Below are 19,420 nucleotides of genomic sequence, written 5' to 3'. Positions count from 1 at the left end.
TGTGTAGTCTGGTTGCGATTGAAAGTAGGAGTAGCAAGATATGGATCTTTACTTGTATCTGCTCAAAAAAAAAAAACAAACAAGCAGATTTTAATGGTCTAAATTTTTATTGGTATTGAATTATTAGTCTAAGTAACTAAATTAATCCTCTTTGCAAGTCTGCCATAGTTCACTAGTCAGATTCAATAGTCATATGCTTTGAGGTCTCTTCAGGATCTCCGTTAAGAGTTTTTGTGCTCATTTCTTTTAGCTGGCTATTGCCATGCACACACATGCACACACACACAAAAGTGCAGAGCACATAACTAAAAGATAAATTCACTAAAAGATAGTCTAATTCAGTGGTAAAGTTTTAAGAATGTGACAGGACTGATTCAAGCCTCAGTGATGTTTACGGAAGTTTCCTACAATGACTGAAGTAAGCTTTGCTATTCATTTAACACTAGTGCCAAAAACAGTAAACAATTTCAGTTCTGTGGGAAACCTTAACTTTTTAATGTTGTTTTCATCTCAGTGGGATAAGTTTAATATTATTAATGGAACAGAAATTTGTGTATTTTCCTCAGAACTTATCACTTTGACAATCAAAATGGTGAACTAAATGTGCTAAACAGACCTCAACTTTTTTTGTTTGAAGCAGGATTAACATTGAACTGCACTATCTTCTCCCCAGAAAATTCAATTCTGCAGAAACTTTTGTTTTAGAAAATTATCAGTGGGAATTTTTCCAACATATCATCTTTAAGGCGTAGGGATAATGCAATATAGCCACTGCACACATCAAGACTGATGCCTGGTTGATATAATTGTCTGGCTGAGGACAATTAGGAAGATGAATATTACATGTAGGTCAGTGCCTATGTGTAAATATTAGTAAATATTTAATAATAATTAAAAGCAGGCTTAATCAGTACTTTTGATACAAAAGGACGGGATGGTTGATGGAGTTTTACTGCTGAGTGTCTCTTTTGGAATTAAATGTGAGCTGATTTTTAATAAGAAACAGATGAAGGTACATCGCAATTCAGAAGTCTGCAGGTATTCTTGCAGGGGTGGACAACAGTATATGTCCAGGCTGACATGACTGAAACATCATGGTAATTTAAGGGGGGTAAGGCTTTGCAGCCGCTTTTGGACAGTATACTAGTATTTGTTTACTACACATAGAAAGTTCTCTTACAGAGGCTGAAGTGATTCAGCTCTTTGATTTCCACTTGATTCCAGACCCCAGATCTGCTATGCTGAAAACAACACTTGCTTTCTCTGACTAATATGAGACATTATTATTTCTCTCAATTTTTTGGCTTGCTTATTATGTTTTCTCTCTGGTCTGTCTGTCTCTGTTATTTTAATAGCATTCTGTACATATGCTGTGAACAAATATGCTGTATGCTTTGTTTTTGATATCACGAATAGTTTGAAATAGGTATGCAAAAAATAGCTTGCAGATAAAATCCTAATGATATTTATGGTATTATTGTTCCATTACCAGAGGCAAAAGTTCAAGTAAGAATGAAGTGGAGCAAAGTAAGAGCAAAGTCTTGTTGTGCAGTACGTAAAAATGGTTCCTTATAGACTGAAATGTATTTTGTTGATGCTGCTGGGGGTTTTTTGATCAATGGAGCAGACTTTCATTTGCATATGAGTTGCAGTTTCAGCACCAGCAAAGTGTTGCTAATATTTAGAATAACTTAAGCCCATTGTGCAACACAATTGAAGGAAAGATTCGAAATCGCTGAGGACACACTGAGAACAACTTCACAGTTAAGGCCATGTTGCAATATACTTTTACAACATGAGTTCAAGTTCTCTGTTATGCAAGAATAATATAGTGTATCCTCTCCAAACTTTCATCCCTTACTCACTGAATAATAAATTAATCATTTCATAACTTAAAAGTAATTCTGTTAATTTGCTTATGCTAAAATTAACTAATAGCAAAGGTCTCTTTAAGAAGTATATTGTGCCTGTCACTTTTTCCTTTGTCCTGACTTCCTTATGCAAAAAACTTCTTCATACTTGCTGTATAGTCGTAATTAATCAAAACCTTAAACATAATACACTTCTTAGAAACTAGATTTAATTTTCGCAGGTTATTAAAAGCTGCTGTATCTAATTGTTCTGAGGCTTAGCTAAAACACAGATATTAAAACTTGGGCAAATAACAGCATTTAATTACAGCCATTATAACAGTAGAAGTATTTCATTGATCATTCTGTCTCTTTGGACAATTTTTGGGGAGTAGCTCTGTTTATTATTGTGAGCTTGTGACGGAAAGGCCAGTGGCAGCGTGTAAAGTACAGAGTCAGAACTTCCATCTCACCAAGCACTTTGCATTTCAAAAATAATTTTCATTCTAAATAAGAATCTCTTCATGGATTCAAACAAGAATGAGAAGTTAAAAAAAAATACAAAATGCAGTCTCATAAGGGCAGAAAATGTTGAGGACAATTTCCTGACTACCTGAATCACACCTCTAGGATTTGCAGCCTAGATAGAGCAAGCAGGAAAGATTAGAGTAGACACTGTGGCTACTTTATGCTGTCTGACAGTACAAAGCAGTTATAAACCTTCTTTGTCCTTCTCTTGTGTGCCAACAAATCTTCTCCTTAGAAACGAAAACCTGTGAGAGGTGACCTGTATGCATTTGAACAGCTCAGGAAAGATCCACGTAAGTCAAGGAAAGGTATCTTTCAAGCAACAAAATCATCTCCCCTCAGCAGAATGAACAGGGAGGAAATGGTGGCAAAATACCTTGTTTTAAAATAAACTTGAATTCTTTGGTAACTCAAATACTGAAGTGACTTAATACTGCCTGTGCTGTCTCTGTGAAAATGACTGCATGGTCTAGGTGCACTGTTTGGGGAAGCTGACTTTTTTCCTTCCTCTTCTGCCTTTCCCTGAGTGCTCTTTAAACTCTAACTTTCTTCCAGATGTGGAATGGAGAGTTCCGAGTGTTTGAAGTGAATTTATTTAGGAAAATCTAGATATGTAAGCAAATTCTTCTTGCAGGAATATGCACATTTCAATGAAACCTTGTTGGGAATGATCCCTTGGCTCCAGGATGGAATTTCAGGCCATTTTGAAAATTTTAATTTTCAACCTGTATCCCAGGACATTTGCAGATTATGCAGGAAATAGGCTCAAGGGCTTGTGCAAACAGAGTATCTCCAACAGCTCCAATTTCAGAATAATACATAACCAATGCTTTCCCGTAAGACAGGATTTGATACTTTGATCTGAATATGGCAGAAGAAGCTACTGAAGATTGTCCTTCTCTATAAAGCTCAGTTCTGTGTTAATTTGTGTCCTTGGAGATTTAAAAAATGAAAATAACAGACTCCACTGAAAGGTCTTGATTCACCTCATTATGTTATGGAAACACTTTTCAACATCAAAAAGCATTGCAGGATGGGTTTGCTGTTTTCCTTACAGCTGGACATGGGATGCTGTGTCACCACAGCTGTAGCAGGAACAGAAGTGGGCAGGAGAACAAAAGCAGATGTGTTGCTGGAAAGGTAGAACTGATGAAAGTGATAAAGGCAAACAATTGATGCAGATTGTGGAATATGTAAGGCAGGAGATGCAAGACACTGGGTTTCAGACAGGAGCATTTGCAAGCAGCACCACATGCAATGCATGAAATTCGATTTTAGCTGAACAAGAACTCCAGCAATGAGGGGCCAAACAAAATTGCTTTGTACACAAAAAAGTTTGTGAACAAAGTCAGCACCATTATAATAGCCTTTACAGATGTAAAGCCTAACTTTAATTTGGTTATTAAGGTATTTAGGAGGCTGCCCTATTTCCTATTTCTTATTATTCATCTTTATGTATCTTCTGGGCCTTTGAGATGATCTTTAGGGTACTTTTCAGAACAGCTGAGTTCTGAATGATTAATATGTCATATTTGCATTCTCATAATATCCTCCTTCTACTGCTGTGATATTTTCTGTTAAGATTTAAAGGTTTTCCAGTTAAGAACTTTAAGGTTGCACCACATGATTGGAATCTATTGGAATCTATTGTAATGATTGGAATCTATTTTATCTTACAAGTTTGTCTTATATCTCCAATATTGTTTATATTAAGAAACAAAAAAGCATAAAAACTATTGTTTTGAAGGGGCCTCTGACTGAAATGTCAGAAGAAAAATATCTAGTTAAAAGAAGACAGTGAGAGAAACATTTGAGATAAAATCTGCTAATTGATAATAATAATAATAATAATAATAATGATGATGATAATCTTCACAATACGAAAGCTCATGTTTCCTTTACTTTCAAAGAGTATGTATTATGAATGGAAGATCACTTTTTCAGGTGCAACAGCATTAAGTGCCTGAGTAATAAAGCAGTTTTGTTTCCTGATATACGTCTGCTGTATTTAGAGTCAATACTCATCATCTCAGTATTTTGGAGTACTGTGGGCTGTATTCAGTATTTAAGCAGTATAGAATTCTAACTTAAGAAGTTTCTTGTAAAAAAAAAATCCAGAGATTTGCTTGCTTTGTCAGTTTAATATTGATTTATACTATGCAGAAGACAACGCTTACTTAATGACCATATGCTCTGTATTTCATCACAGTCAAATCATTCGTATTTGCAACACTGTGATTTGATGATGTCTAGGCTGCAAGTTATTTCTTTGTTTACCTTATGCTGTTTTATGTGATCTTTAAGCTGATAATAATTTAGCTTAAACACGGTAGCATGCTAATCCTCCCACTCATGTGATAGCTGTGTTATGGAGAATTTCTTAGAGAATAACTGTTCATTTTGCTGGTCTTCCTCTTTCTTTCTCTCCATTTTAGAAACCAATGTTTCATTCTTCTGTTTTTGAATAAATCTATTTTTGGAAGAAAAATAGTTTTTATTAAATTCTCTTCTTATGACCCTAATTTTAAAGAAAGGAGCTTCATTGTTAGCAAGGGATTATTCTAAATCATTCTAAATACTTGTATATCCTTCAGTTACACTATGATTTCATTAATAATGTAAAAACATCAACAGAAAGCAATTATTTTTATGTTCAGTATGCCAACTACAATGCTTATTAACTGTTTTATTTTTCTATCTTTGCAGGCTTATGATGAAGAAATGTATGGCAGCAAATATCAGTGGATTATTCCTGGGTGGTATGAAAACCTCTGGTGGGAATCCTGGATTAATTCATCACAGTGTCTCAGCAAAAACCTTCTTGCTGCCATGGAAGGTTATATTGGAGTGGATTTTGAGCCTCTCAGTACAAAAGTGATAAAGACCATATCAGGAAGGGTTAGTATTTTTCCTCCAACTATTTCGTTATACAGTCAGTGATGTCACCAGCTTCTTGGCGTAGCAGAGTACAAAGGAGGGAGGTTAGGCTAAAGAGTTCTTTTTCAAAAAGAGCTGGCAATCATCATGATTATTTGCATCTTTCCTGTGGTTTGAAATTTTTAAATATGTAGAAATCCATTCACGTTTTCTGCAGGGTGAGGAAGCAGTAAATTTCCTTGCCCCTTTTGTTCTCTATGCACCTTACATTTATATATACAGTAAAGTTCAAAATTCCAAAATTACATTCTGCACTATCACATGCTGTGTCATGTCAAGTTAAATAGCTGATCAGAGGAATGGAAACCTTTATGCATGCTATTTAATACCTTTGTTTTATTTCCTGTTTAACCTTAATCTTGCAAATGGCTAACTTCATTGGTGATTTGTGCATCAGAACTGTGTGGGGCTTTATTTTCAATATGTAAATATGTGGTATTTCCATAAAGTACATCACAGAAAAAATACATGCACATTTTAGTCAATGAAGAAACATGTCTGATTTTGCTTCTGGTGTCTTTCATGCCTTGCTGAGTGAGCACGGAAGGCAAATTTACAAACAACAGGCAACTCATTCTCATAAGAGAGCACTCCATGAAGACCTTGGTAAACTTGTAAAACAAATTGTCACTCAAATAAATGCACATTAAGCAAATGGTTATTTAAGTGACAGTTAATTAATTCATATGATACTTTAGGATGTAATCAGACCACTAATTCACAGTGATACAGACTTGTTCTCTGATTATGGCTCACCAACATGCGCTCCAGACTGATGGCTTTGTTTGAACTGAAGCTTTTTGTATGAAAGCAAAATAAAACAAGTTGTCCTTCATATAGAAAAACAGAACAATGTTTTTTTATGGTCTCTCTTTCTCCTAGGTCCTGCTTCTCAGCCTCACCATCATGCAATTCAAGCAGCACACACCTTTTTGGAATTGTAAATTCTTTCTTAACTCTTGCTTTGAAGATCTTTTCTGTATTAGTGATGCATGTCTGTAAAATGACGGGTGCAGTTCAAGGTGTGGGTTTGAACCCAAATCTGTAAAATGTAAAAAAGTCCTGAAGTAAAACTGAAGCTTTTCTCCTCTGCAGACTCCACAGCAATATGAAAAGGAATATAATGCTAAGCGGGGAGATGGGCAGTCCAGCAAATTTCATGGCTATGCCTACGATGGAATATGGGTGATCGCCAAGACCCTGCAGCGGGCAATGAAGTATCTTAATGCTACCAACAAGCACCAAAAAATTGAGGATTTTAACTATACAAACCATAAACTTGGCAAAATTTTTCTGGATGCTATGAATGAAACCAACTTCTTTGGAGTAACGGTAAGTCCTAACCAGCGATTTGTGGGGGTAGAGGAGGTGGGGTTTTTTTTGTTTTTTTTTTTTTAAGTCAATAGCTGAAGCAAGCATAACATGTTAGATACTTTTGAAAAAGAAACTTAGTTGTGCATTTCTTATATTTTCAGAGCTTCCTTAGTTCTACGTTACCTTCAAAATTACTGTAGATGCCTTGAGAATCTTACTCATTACCTGTCTTCTGGTACCAAGGGATGACACTGCATGATTCCTCATTTATCAGATTCTTAAATATGGATATGATCTGAATTAACAGTTCAGAGCAGTCTCAGGAGAACCACAGCTGTTGCAAGCTGCAGTGACCTTTTGAGTGATTGTTTTAGTAGTGAGAAATAGCTGGAACATGGTCTGAAAATACCTCCTATTTCCCTCCTTTTTTTTTTTTAAATAATAGACTACAGTGCACTACTGTCTCCACCCCTAGTGCTGTACCTCCTAGAAATTGCCCCAACATATTTCAGTAATCATTTATTTTTATTTAAAATTGCAGTTTATCACTGTAAAGTACAAAGCATGTTCACTGCAACTGAAGAGCTAGTCACATATAGTAATAACCTCATTCTGTTTTCAGTTATATCATTGTAAATTTGTAGAAACTCTTTATTTTTTTAAAAAATTACTTCTGCTTTTTAGCAGAGTAAAACAGGCAATAGAAATGTGGCCCTAAATTTTTTTAATTACTTGATCATATTTGAGAAGACTTCGGTCAGAAGTTAAAGGCGTGTGTCTGTGTTCAAGAGCATACACTCATACTCCTTCACAAAGAGACTAAATAGATTCTGTTTCAGGGAGAATGGCCTTCACAGTTCCCCAAAACAGCAAATGAGAGAACCTACTGTTAACCCACTTTGTTATGCAGCATACTTGGCCTGCAAAGTGGCTAGATGACAGTTTTAAAGCAATGTGTATTTCAGTGGTCCATGGAGCAAGCAGTTTTAAACATCTCTTTGCAGCAGGGGCATGCAGAAAGCTGGCATCTTCTCTGCCTCTGTGCAGCAGCTTGTCAGATTCCATCCCCAAATTAATTTAAATCGTCTTGGATATTGAATGACCTCAAAACATTTTGAAGTAGCAGAACTAAGGTTATCATGCAAGTCAGAAATTGTTTTGAGGAGGAAATGTCTAAGTATAGACATCAGCAATGAGTGCAGGCTGAACTTTTTGGTATACTTGTTGATTACCAAAGAAGACTATGTTTTGTATTAAGGTAAAACAGTGATATTGATTTAGAATTTGCAAGTAAAAAACAATCATATGGCCAAGCAATACTAGAATCTTACAGTTGCCTGTGCAGTATAAATTTTGCTTTCTTTTTGCACTTAATTTGGCTCAAGGCTTCAGTAAAAGAATTGTGCAGTTATAGAGTATCCCATTTAATCCATAGCAGGACTGCTGTGGCTCATATGTGGAAGGAGCACTAATAAAACTCTCAATCAATGACAGCTATAAACCAGTCTCTGCAGGGACTCAGATACCTCTGTCCTGAGCTATCCAGGGACAGCATCTCTCAATGTGGATGGAACTGTATCATGGCTAGGTAGCTCCTATTCTTTATTACCCTCCTAACCTAGCGGTTTAGTCTTGACAGCCCAACATGGTAAAACTGATAATTTCATTAGCACTGCTTAACTGAACACCTCTGCCTCCACAGCCCCTCCCCTCCCCCAGAAAAAAATACTCTAGGATGAAATATCCTGGTTTTGTTTGTTTGTTTCTGGGTCGGTTTGTTTGTTTGTTTTTGAATTAGTTTAAGGGACACCAGCAAAAAATTAAGTATGAACTGCATCCCTTCTGGAAGAAGTAAATCAGTTTCATCAACCATATTCAACCTTGCTGATTTCATATATTCCTTTGTTTCATGTTACTGTATTTTACTTCCTCAAGAAAAATGGTTTTATAAGAAATTTCTAAAGGATTATTCAGTGGGCTTAGTACTTTCCTGAGGCACTTTGTAAACCTGTTTCTTTTTAAGGTTGGTCTACCAAGTCATTGTGACAAGACACAGATCAAATTTGGTATTTGCTTCATATTAAATGTGCACTCATTAACTGATTGACAGGTACAGATTATAATGCGCTTCATTTTTTTCAAACATATATCAACCAGTATAGAATATTAAAGTCACCTTCTGTTTTCTAATCTATATGGGGTCATGCTTCTTGTCCCTATATGTTCTCAAAAACATTTTAATCAGAAAGATATATAGATTAAAAAAACCTATAGCAACCACACCATCTTAGGATATAAGTAGAACAGGCAATATTTAAGTTTTTGTAGTCAATGTGAACAAAGAGTTGTATAGTAGATATTAAAGGTGCATTGAAATGTTCAAAAAGTTGAAGCAACAGATTGACTCTTACCAAAAAGTATTTTTAAACTTATTATTCTTCAGTCTAATAAATTTCTATAATTTGTGACCTACTTTAAAATTTTCACTGGGAACGTATGCTTTACATCTTGGATTGCAAAACTGCTTTTATAATACTCTTTCTGGGGAAAGCAGTTTTTTAATATAAAATTTTTACAATTTGTTTTTAAAAACTTATTCTAAACAAGAAAAGGCTGTTCATTTATTCTATAATATTATCTATACCAAACATAAAATGAGTTTCTGAAAAAGGAAATAAAAGGAAGGACTAAATGTGATCAATCTTCAATATAATAATGAAAATATGGTGTTAGTTATTGGTAAGAAGAGAATGTGAAGAAGCTGTAGACAAGAATCTAAAAATGCAAAATCAATTAAGAGTCATGTTTCTTATGTTTTTTGTGAATATCAGAAACACCAGTAGATCATAAGGAGTAAAAGCCTTTTCCCACTATTGATTTTCTTAGGAATTAGTTATAGTAAAGCACAAAAATGTAATCACTGTCTAGAGAAAGTAATTTCTTTTAAAAAGTCTGAAAAGACTTGCTGAGGGCAGGGGAGAAGTGTACTAGTTCCTAATTATACAGAATATTATTTTTTCTATTTTTCTGCTCTTTTTCCTGATCAACATCTCTTTCTAGGAAACAACATTTAGAAAACAGTTTATGTGACAGTTTATGACAGTTTATGACTGTCCAAAGACTTGACAGGACTCTTTTTGAGCATCAGAAATTCAATATATAGATGTTACTCATTCTAATTTTACTATCAGAAAACTTTATGTTGGAAAGAAAACTATAGCTATTCCTTAAACATTTCTGTAGGTTCTTTTGCTCTTTTTCCTGATATTTTCTTCTTAGATAAATGGTTTCTTCTGTTACTTTTCCATTGTGATTATCTAACTTATAGTCACACTGATTACCATATCACTTTTAATATAGTTTGAATAGTTTGAAAATTAAAGTAATTTCCACAGAGCTAGAAAAAAAAATCTCCTAAAGCAAGACTGTTTTCCAAGAGGATAAAAATGGAAGAAAAGTTTAACTTTATTCTGTGTACTTCCACAGTACAACTTCGTAGCTCAATAATGAGAGAAGAATTAGAGCTGTCTTTCAGGAGGGCTTCTAAGGGTCCTGAATCATAGTTAAAGCCTATTGAATCAACAGCCAACTAGAAAATGGAAAGATTTTGTTTTAGTCATTGTTTCCTGTTTCTTTTTTCTAAGGACCATGGATGGTTACATAGTAACCTTAAAACTACAGAAATGTCAATATTTGTTAACACAAAAATGTTGGTTTTATTTGGAAAGCTATTAAATATGACATCTAGTGGAAATTTTTTTAGTGCACATTTATGTGCAGGAAATGTATAGCTCTATGGGAAATGAAATGTTTGGAAGTACATGTCTATTTTAATGATAGCGGTGGGTTTTGGCGGGGGTGGGGCAAGGGGTCAGTACCATTTTTCCTGAGGTTGGAGAAACCAAAACATGGGTTTTGGAAGAAAAAAAGAGCACAGTCTCTTTGACTGTGGTGAAAAAAATGGGTTGATAAGATAGTTTTAAATGATCAGGATTGAGAATGAATGGTCAAGATTAATAATGAAAAGAAGTGGGTCACTAAGCAACAAAAGGTTTGAAAAGAATAACAAGTGATAAACTTCTGAGTCTGTAAGAGAGAGAGAGAGGTTTTGGAGGAGAGGGCAGAAGGAGGAGATAGGAGAAGGAAAAAAAATCATTTTTACTCTTGCGGAAATCTTTTCCTGTATGGGGAGAGAAGGGGTCGAAGAATCATGGACTCAAAGAAAACATCGGTTTCTATCCACCCTCTTGCCCCAGAAGTGCCTAAGATTTCTGGGCCATCCTCCTGCCACTTTCAGTTCTCACACTGTAATTTAAATACAGGCTCATCTGTGCACTCAAGGGCTGGGTTAGGAAAGTGCGATGGCATACCGTATCACACGAGTACTGTGTACTTGTCAGTGGACTGGATCAGAATTTTATTTGAAAGAGTTAGCAGCCTCCTCATCCTCTTCTGTTTGTGCCTTTTGCACCAAACATCATCTAGAGAACTATGCCAAGGCCAGAGTTGGAAAACAATGCAAATTTTATACATAACCAAGAACCTATTGTCTGCATAGGAACATTGATGGCAGTAGCAGTAAAAGGGAAATTGGTCTTAGATACAGTCCAATGGCAAGATCATATTTGAACTGGGAGAACATCAGCGAAAGATGTTACTAATCATCTCAAAGAACCAAAATTAAGAAACTCATAATATTGAGTTTGATATTCAAGTACTCTTTTACTTCTGCCAACTCTAAGTCACACCGTGTATCCCATTCTGTGGGAACTATAAAATAATTTTCAAACATCATCTTTTCTGATTAAATCTTGAAAGATTTTTGGCTTGAAATAGATCTGGGGGCAATTTATGTTGACACATATTCATGAAACACTGCTAAAGTAAATTTGGCTATATGAACAAATCCGATATAGCATACTGTCCATTAGGCCCTAAAAAATGTTAAAAGAAGAAATCCATTTATAGCTTGTTATGACAAGTTTTGCCATTGTAAAGGACACTTATCCAACACCCAAAATAGTCTGTCTTTGGAATTTGTCTCATTTGAGTTTAATTTTCAGGTTTAGAAAACACTATTGTGTATCCATTATTTATTTTTAATCTAGATCTAAAAATGTCGTTTTGTGTTTTCAAATCTAACATAGCTTTAACCTCATAAAATAAAGATTTGTTCTCAGAGTATGGTAAATACATGTCTTGGTTCCATGGCGTAGGCAGGTGGTGGGAAAAATACAGTGTGTGTCGGAGGTAATTTTTAATTATTTTATTTTATTTTATTTTATTTTATTTTATTTAAGAACTAGGGCATTAATCTTAAAAATGTTTGCTTCTAATTCTATAATTTCTTCTCATTTCATCTTTACATCACTGATGTGATGTCATAACTATTTCCAATTTCCCTGGTTTATGCCTTAAGTCCTGTAACCACTGTGATACAGTATTCTGCTGCTTGAGTTTACTGCTGTCATCTGTGATTATAAACCAGGCTTCAGAATTGTTAATTTTATTCTCATTCTCGTATTATTTGTGTGCAATGGAAGAAGAATTACAGTGGAGGAGGGAGAAAATTAAATACAGTGTTATATTTCCTGTTATGTCAGACTCTGTAGGACAGTGAAATGAAATTCCATCACAATAGCTGCTAAACAGTTGAAACCACTGCCATGAAAGAGCTTTTGTTTCTGTGTCTGGCATCCTGGATTCAAATGTATGCAGTCATATTTTGTAACTGAAAATGCTTATTATTATTAAGTTCATTTTGTATTTTGATACTGATTGTTTTTGAAGATGGATTTTAGCAGCCTGCCTCCACTTTCCAGGCTTCAGCAGGCACTGTGCTGTTCAGAAATAGAGGATGTGTTAGCAGAAAAGCAACAGGGAGAACATATTTATTTCATGGCATCCTAGAAAAATATTGTACCCTACTAGGACTGTCAATTTGAGGAATACCTGCGTCTGTGGTAAAGAATTAGATGGAATTAATTAGTACTTTAGCAGTGTGAACTCCTGCTTAACAAGGGACTCAAACATTTCTGGAGTGGCAGTGATCATTGTTAATTTTTCACTAGTGGTTCTGTATTAAGTCTCAAGTTATTCATACCTGTGCTCAAATTCTTTTTTGGCATGACTGAGTTGGGGCAGACAGTAAAAGAGTTGGGGGGTTGGACACACAAATTTTAATAAAGTAGCTCCTTGGTACACTAGAACAGTGCTTTAATAGTACATTTTGTTTTAAATAATGTGATGGGGCGAGGGAGAGGGAGTGTTAAGTCTGTAGTGAAATACCTGACCTTTTAAAGTATCTCCTAGTGAGAAATGCTTTTGAATGGTCCAGTGAGTTTGACTTGGTGTTAATTCTGAGCATTTGAAAATTTGCTTTTGGCCGTTATCTATAACTGGGTGATTTGAGGGACTTCAATAGGCTAGTCAAATTTTTAGTTAGGAAAATGTGCATGTTTGTGCATCACTTAGCCACAGACTGAAAAACACCCTTCATGATCTAGGTGAACTGAGCAGGACAGGATCGTCAAAGGAGCATCCCTAGGAAACTGAAAGATATAAAATAGTGTAGAGGGACACAAGACGTAGTGAATTGCTTCCATGGTACCTCCCTGTGGAACCGTTGTCTCCTGCAAAGGCAAGTTTTCTTCTTTTATTAGAAGGTCCACCTTTCGTAAAGGGACAGGGCTATCAATGCTTCAAAGCTTTGGCCAACAGCTTAGAAATGGTGATCCTGAAGCATCAAATTTCATCAAAACAAGGAGCAGAATGTTGAAATAAACCTGATCTGTTTTGCAATTACATTTCCTGGAAGTCTCTTTCTTCCCTTAGAGGTATTTTAATCCTATCCTTTCCATATTCAGGTTACAAATTTTCATTACAAACTTTTGGAGTACTATAGATTATTAAATTGATCTAATTCTGATGATCAGTGATATTCTCCTGGTTTGTCCTGCTTTGGGTTATGCCAATTAAAAATTTATTTTTTCACATGAATAAGCCTCAGATAAAGCAGACCCATTTACAAGAAAGGTCTTGGTGTGTGGGAACTGTCAGATAATCCCTGCAAGCATCTAAACCAAGGTTCTTCCCTCCTTTCCCTCCCAAAACAAATGCAGACTGAGCAAGTACCTTGCCTCTTGATAAAAATTCTCTCCCATAAGTGGAATGGGAACAGGAAAACATAGATACAGTGTTGGGAGAAAGGGAGAAAAGTGATCATCGCTGGATATGAGATCTTATATTTTTAAAATCTTTTTGATATCTTTCTTTATATCTTTATATCTAGATCTAGATACAGATACACACACGCACATGCACATGCACATACTTACAGACTGCTGGCAGAGCTCAGTTTTTTTCACAACTGATCCCATGGGTTATGAATGTAAACCACAGTAAACTTCATACCCTCTGTTTCCTTTTGATTTTTCAGAACTTGTTTCCTCTTATAGGATGTCTTGTGTAGTACAGAAAAAAGGAGGAATATTTGGGGTCTGGCTGTGTGCAAGACCTCTTATATGTCTTTGTGGATTTCCTGGACCTTGAATCTGAACCTGCTGGGGTGGAAATAAATGTGGTGGATCTATTTCCTTACTCTTTTCTCACTCCTACTATGTCACCTAACTCAGATGAGCAGCTGAGAACAGTGCAGTGAGCTGGGGGAACAATTTGCTCTCAATATTAGATTGATTTACTAGGTGATGACAGCTCTTAGAAGAACTAAGTTGCTTCTCCTTACAGCCACAACTGACTTTGGCCAGACATGGTTTTTTAGACAGGTATACTGGTAGGCTGTTCAGCACCTCTCACAGTGGCCGATAGGTTTAGGAAACTCCTCAAAATAAAAAGCCACTAAAGTGAGCTGTCAGCAAGTACATATAAGGGTCATAAATAATGTTTGCTCATTATCAAAATTCAGAGCAAATGTTTTCATCTGTCAGCAATGCAAAACTGCGTACAGAAGGAAATCTAAACATTTTAAAGTGAGAACTGAGATTAACACTGACATTTCTAGATTAGCCCTCAAGCTAAACAACAGTTGATGATTTAATAGATATGGTAGGTGGCAAATAAAAAGGCTTTAGTTTGAAACTGTAAAACACTTACTACTGCATCTGCTTTTCTAATAGGTGGATATTTGATGAAAATAAATGAACAACATGCATTTACAGAAAAGCTAATGAAACATATTCTTTGATCTGGTTGACATCTCTTACCAACTCCTGTCCTTTTATATTTAATTTTGTCTTAATCTAGACAGTGCTTAACATATTACATAATATACCCTAGAACCTGTTTGTTGCTATTATGGGTACAACTAGTGGAAGTCCCTAGAAGTTGTAGTGAAGGTGATTCTGTTGGCAAAGTGGTGGTACAGGTTTGTGATCACAGGGTAGTTGTGCTTCAGGTTTCTGAAGAAACACAGCACAACTCAATAGTTCCACCACCCTGTTTTTACTGTAGTGTATTTTGTTTTGTAGCTGCCTGCTTCCAAGCCACCATTGTTTTCTCTTTGTTTTTCTTCTGTTTTTCCCTAAATATTCTTTGTAGCTGAATGATGAGGCACTAAAGAAGAGAAAAATTTACCAAATTTGAAAACTCTGTCCTGGTCCAGGTCAACAATTAAAGTATGAGAGGGTTTCAGTAGTTTTAAAGTGAGTTTTCACAACAGTTTCTTCCTCTGCCAGTTGCTCTTACCTGAGATCGGTATACAAGGACACTTCAGAAAAGAAACTGAAAGAGGGGCCAGCTAAATGCTGGTGAACCAATGCAGGAAACACTGTTTCTGGATATTTCTTGCATAAATAGGAGATTGTTTTTCCTGATAGTTAGATGGCCTTTTATATTGTATTTAGGTAGAAGTGCTAAGTAGGAAATGGATTCCTTTGTCACCCCTCCAGTGTATAGTGAAAAAAGAATGAAAAATATTACTCAGCCTCTTACATTGAGGAAAAGCCATGTGTCTCACCCCACCAAGTTATTTCTGACAAGAGATGTTGTTCAGGTACTTATTCAGGTACAGACAAATGTTGTTCAGGTACTTATTAAACAAGGATGACAGGATAAAATCTTAGACCCTCATGGAGAAGTGGCCCTCTTGCAGTAAGCGTATCAGTCATGTCTGAAAATTAATATAAAACCCTGAGTAGCTCCATCTATCTATATATTGTAGTTTGAAACCATGCCAGTATCATCAAAGGCAGCTCTCTGTGCTCCATATACAAACCAGAATAAGAAAGTTAAGGTTTTGCAATATATGTTGTAAGAATTGCTTTGCCAAAGACTCTCCTGCAATTATAATCCAAAATGGATTGTAATGGAAGTGTGGTGCAAAGTGTGTGGTATCGGCAAAGTTGTGGATTATTAATTTTCTGGTTGTGAAATTTACCCATTTCTTTAAGTGAAGCTGTGGCTGCAACCTCTCAAGGAAGGACTGAGGACATTGCTATTAGGAGAAGTGCAGAAGGAAAGTGAGGAATGAAGGAAAAGGCAAAGATTCAAATATTTTTATTGCCCTAAGACCTGACGCAGCTCTTGGTAGCCGTGTCAGTACATGCAGCAGCCTAGCAAAAAACTCTTGTGAGTGCTATGATTAGATAGCAAAGGATAAAATTGCCTCAAGCCCCTTTCAGATATTGTTGCCTGTGGAGGCAATACTAACCCTTGTGAAGAAGCTGTAACGTCCTGTGACAAATGACAAAGCAGTTCATTGTGGAGTGAAGTACACCAAAGGTGGTACGGAGGTCAGCATAGCTTTAGAAGTACTGTGTGCTGCACATTGTGTTAAGGTGGTTGTAGGCCTGGGCAGCAGGGAGGACTACAGCCAAGCTGCTGCTCTCTAGGCCAGGGAGAAGAGGAAGATTGTGCCTTCCTCAAGATAGACTGACTGGAGAGAAACATCCTGAGTGCAGATGGGGACAGGGGCAGAGTCAGCAGGGACTGGGATACAGATGGGGAAGCCCTGAGAAGTAGGGTCTTTCCATGCAGCAGGAATCAAATCCAAAGCTATGCCACGGGGATGATGGAAAGGAGGAGACCTCCAGTAGTACAAAAGGGCTTTTGCTTTCTATTTTTTTTTTTCTTTTTTTTTCTTTTTTAATCTTCTACTAAGCCATTAAAGTTGCTGGCATGAAACAGAAGACTGCAGGAAAACACATAGGAGAATACAATGGGAAGGCAGATGGTTTTCTGAAAGGCTTTTATGCAATTTGTATCATCCAGCGGTTCTGTTTCCAGTCTCTAGTGTTTATCTTGTTCTGGTTTGTCACTTTTGAGTTTTAATAATGCATAGAGCTTAATGAACATCATCTTCCCTGATTGTGCTTTTCCTGAAACTGGTTTTACTGTTCTCGTTGAAGAGCAGATCATTAACAGATTACATTCATTCTGTGGAAATATCTACAGATATAGATATATATGTATGGGCCATATAGATATTTCCTAGATGAAGCATGTTCTAGAGCATCTGGAACATCACTGTTCCTCTGGAGAAAGCTTTACTCTTCTAGTCAGTATTACTGTACAGTGGCCACAGCAGAGAACAGACCTAGTTAGGCTGGATTTTTTTGTAACAATATGAAGCAGATTCTTGGTCCTGAAAAGCCATCTAAGCTCTTTTATGGTTACCTTGCAGATGGTATATGAATCAAGAAAGTACAGGACATTACAGGCACTGTTGGACTGTGAATCAGGGTGGGGTTTTTTTGCAGGTGATCCAATGAAATATAAGCAAAAACCTATGAACTATGGACCTTCTAGAATAACAGCAATTTTCAGTAGTATAGTTACTCTTGTATTCAGCATTGCTAAGAGAAGAAAGAAGATGTAGAGCAAATTTAGGGACACTACTGGTTCTGTCTGCTGTGGCTGCATTTGAAATGACAAGGAAAAACACTCTTCCATGGATATTTCTTAGCTGTCATCTTCCCAGGGGGTTGGGGTGAAATTCACCGTAAATGGCACACCTTACAATTGTAACATATTCTCTTGGCACACAAAGTGATTGAAGCAGCAAGATTAGTTATCCTGCTTCAAACTCAGTGCACAAATGCCTTCCTCAGACCCGCCTCTGATTTACCTTGCTTCCTTGTTAGTAGAGAAATCTGCAGAAGTACCTGAGTCAGCTGAGAATCTGAGACATGAATGCCCTTCAGGCATTAATCTAGAGTTAAAAAAACACTATAATTTTAGAGACAACGTTTTAGAAATGGTATAAAACCAAATTCCTGAGTTCTTGAGGATATTACAATACTGCTTTATTTTTCACTGGAACAGATGTTTTCCCTGCTGCCTTGGGAGCACGCCAGCTCTGGCAATTCTGTTCTGTGTACCTAAAATTCTCATTGAGATTTCAGATGGATAAGGAAGTTATTATTTACTGGCTTTACACTGGGATGCTTTTGGGACAATAAACACTGTGAGGATGTAAAATAGTATTTTAGTATTATTGCTCTTACTTCTTTTATTAGGTATTGTATTTTATTATTATTTTGTCTATAAAGGCAAAGTATAAGATTTTACTGCTTTGACCCTTTTCCTGTTGCAATTAGTAGCAAATATTTTAACTTCATCTGAAACAGAAGAAGGCCTTACATAGCAAACTACTTTAAAAAATGATCTGTGAATATAAGCTAAAATGTTGCTCTAAATTCCTTTTAACTCACATAAAATTAAAAAAATGCATTTCTGAAACATTTTCTAGAATTAATGAATATATTTTAACAGTCCTGATCAGTTGTGGTGCTGTAAATTAGCAGTGAATGATTAGACCCAAGAGCTTGTTCAAGCACATTTGGAGAATGCCTCTAGATAGTGTGCTATGTGGAATTACATGACTCAGATGTCAAATAATTGTAAGCGATTGAAATAACATGGTAGAGTATAGCAATCTGAAAAGTAAGATCTACTGATGCCTATACAGGGCTGCAGCTTCTAATGCAGATTTTGTAAATCATAAAAATGCCAAGTATTTTAGTGTATCAGTTGTGCTCATTTTATATATTCTTTTGGTGTAATCATGTACTTCTTAATGGGGTGTCAGGCATTTGGGGATATGAAATAATAATTTGGAAAAAAGATAAAGGAGAAATCTCAGAGGAGGTGCAGATAGTTTTGTACAGGTAAAAGTAATAGGAAGACTCATACACCATTTTGTCAAAATCTTCAAAATAAGTTTTCTACTATTCTTTGAAGAGCTGCTATCATATTACTCTAAAGTCTTCTCAACATCTGTTTGGATTTATAGCAAATATTGAGAGTTTAGATCAAAGCACATAAATGATAAAAATATCCTTAAATATGTCAAAATATGTCAAAACTTTAAAGCATGTTTCTTTAAGAAAATAAATGACAAAGTATAAAAGTAGTTCAAGCCTGCTTTTTTTTTCCCTTTACATCACTAATTTAGATACTCCAGGAAAAGAAATAAACAAATTACATTATATTGATGATTTTTGTGACACATTTACAAAGCATTTGTCAATATAAGTCATTTGGACTAATTCTCTCCGTTGCTGAACATGGCAGTCTTGTTAATTTATGTTCTATTTTCATCTAGGTTACCCCATCAGTGGACAATTTTTAAATGCTTATAAAAAGAACTTTTTTTTTGTCTTCAGGAAAGTGATATTGATATTACAAGAATGGGAATTTAGCCTCATGGGAATTTTTGTATGTGCATCTAAGAGTGAAATTTTCCCGTGGAGGAGTATCTCCCAGTGTGACATTTTATTTTTAGCCACCAAAAAATTTAAACATTTAAAACTGTATTTTAATTCTCTGTTCAT

The 19,420-nt window shown here is 35.8% G+C and overlaps 1 protein-coding gene across 1 annotated transcript in view; it reads left to right on the top strand.

The window, feature by feature from the left end:
* The window catches only part of GABBR2 (gamma-aminobutyric acid type B receptor subunit 2), a 470,259-nt gene that overhangs the window by 231,239 nt on the left and 219,600 nt on the right, over window positions 1-19,420 (top strand). The window contains exons 6-7 of the mRNA XM_067292420.1: window positions 5,085-5,276; window positions 6,411-6,647. Coding sequence (XP_067148521.1) covers window positions 5,085-5,276; window positions 6,411-6,647 — 429 coding nt within the window. The remainder of the gene's footprint in view (window positions 1-5,084; window positions 5,277-6,410; window positions 6,648-19,420) is intronic.

This window comes from Apteryx mantelli, chromosome 2, assembly GCF_036417845.1.
Source record: "Apteryx mantelli isolate bAptMan1 chromosome 2, bAptMan1.hap1, whole genome shotgun sequence".
Taxonomy (NCBI): domain Eukaryota; kingdom Metazoa; phylum Chordata; class Aves; order Apterygiformes; family Apterygidae; genus Apteryx; species Apteryx mantelli.
The sequence above is the reverse complement of the archived record's forward strand: the minus strand, read 5'-3'. Positions and strand labels throughout refer to the sequence as shown.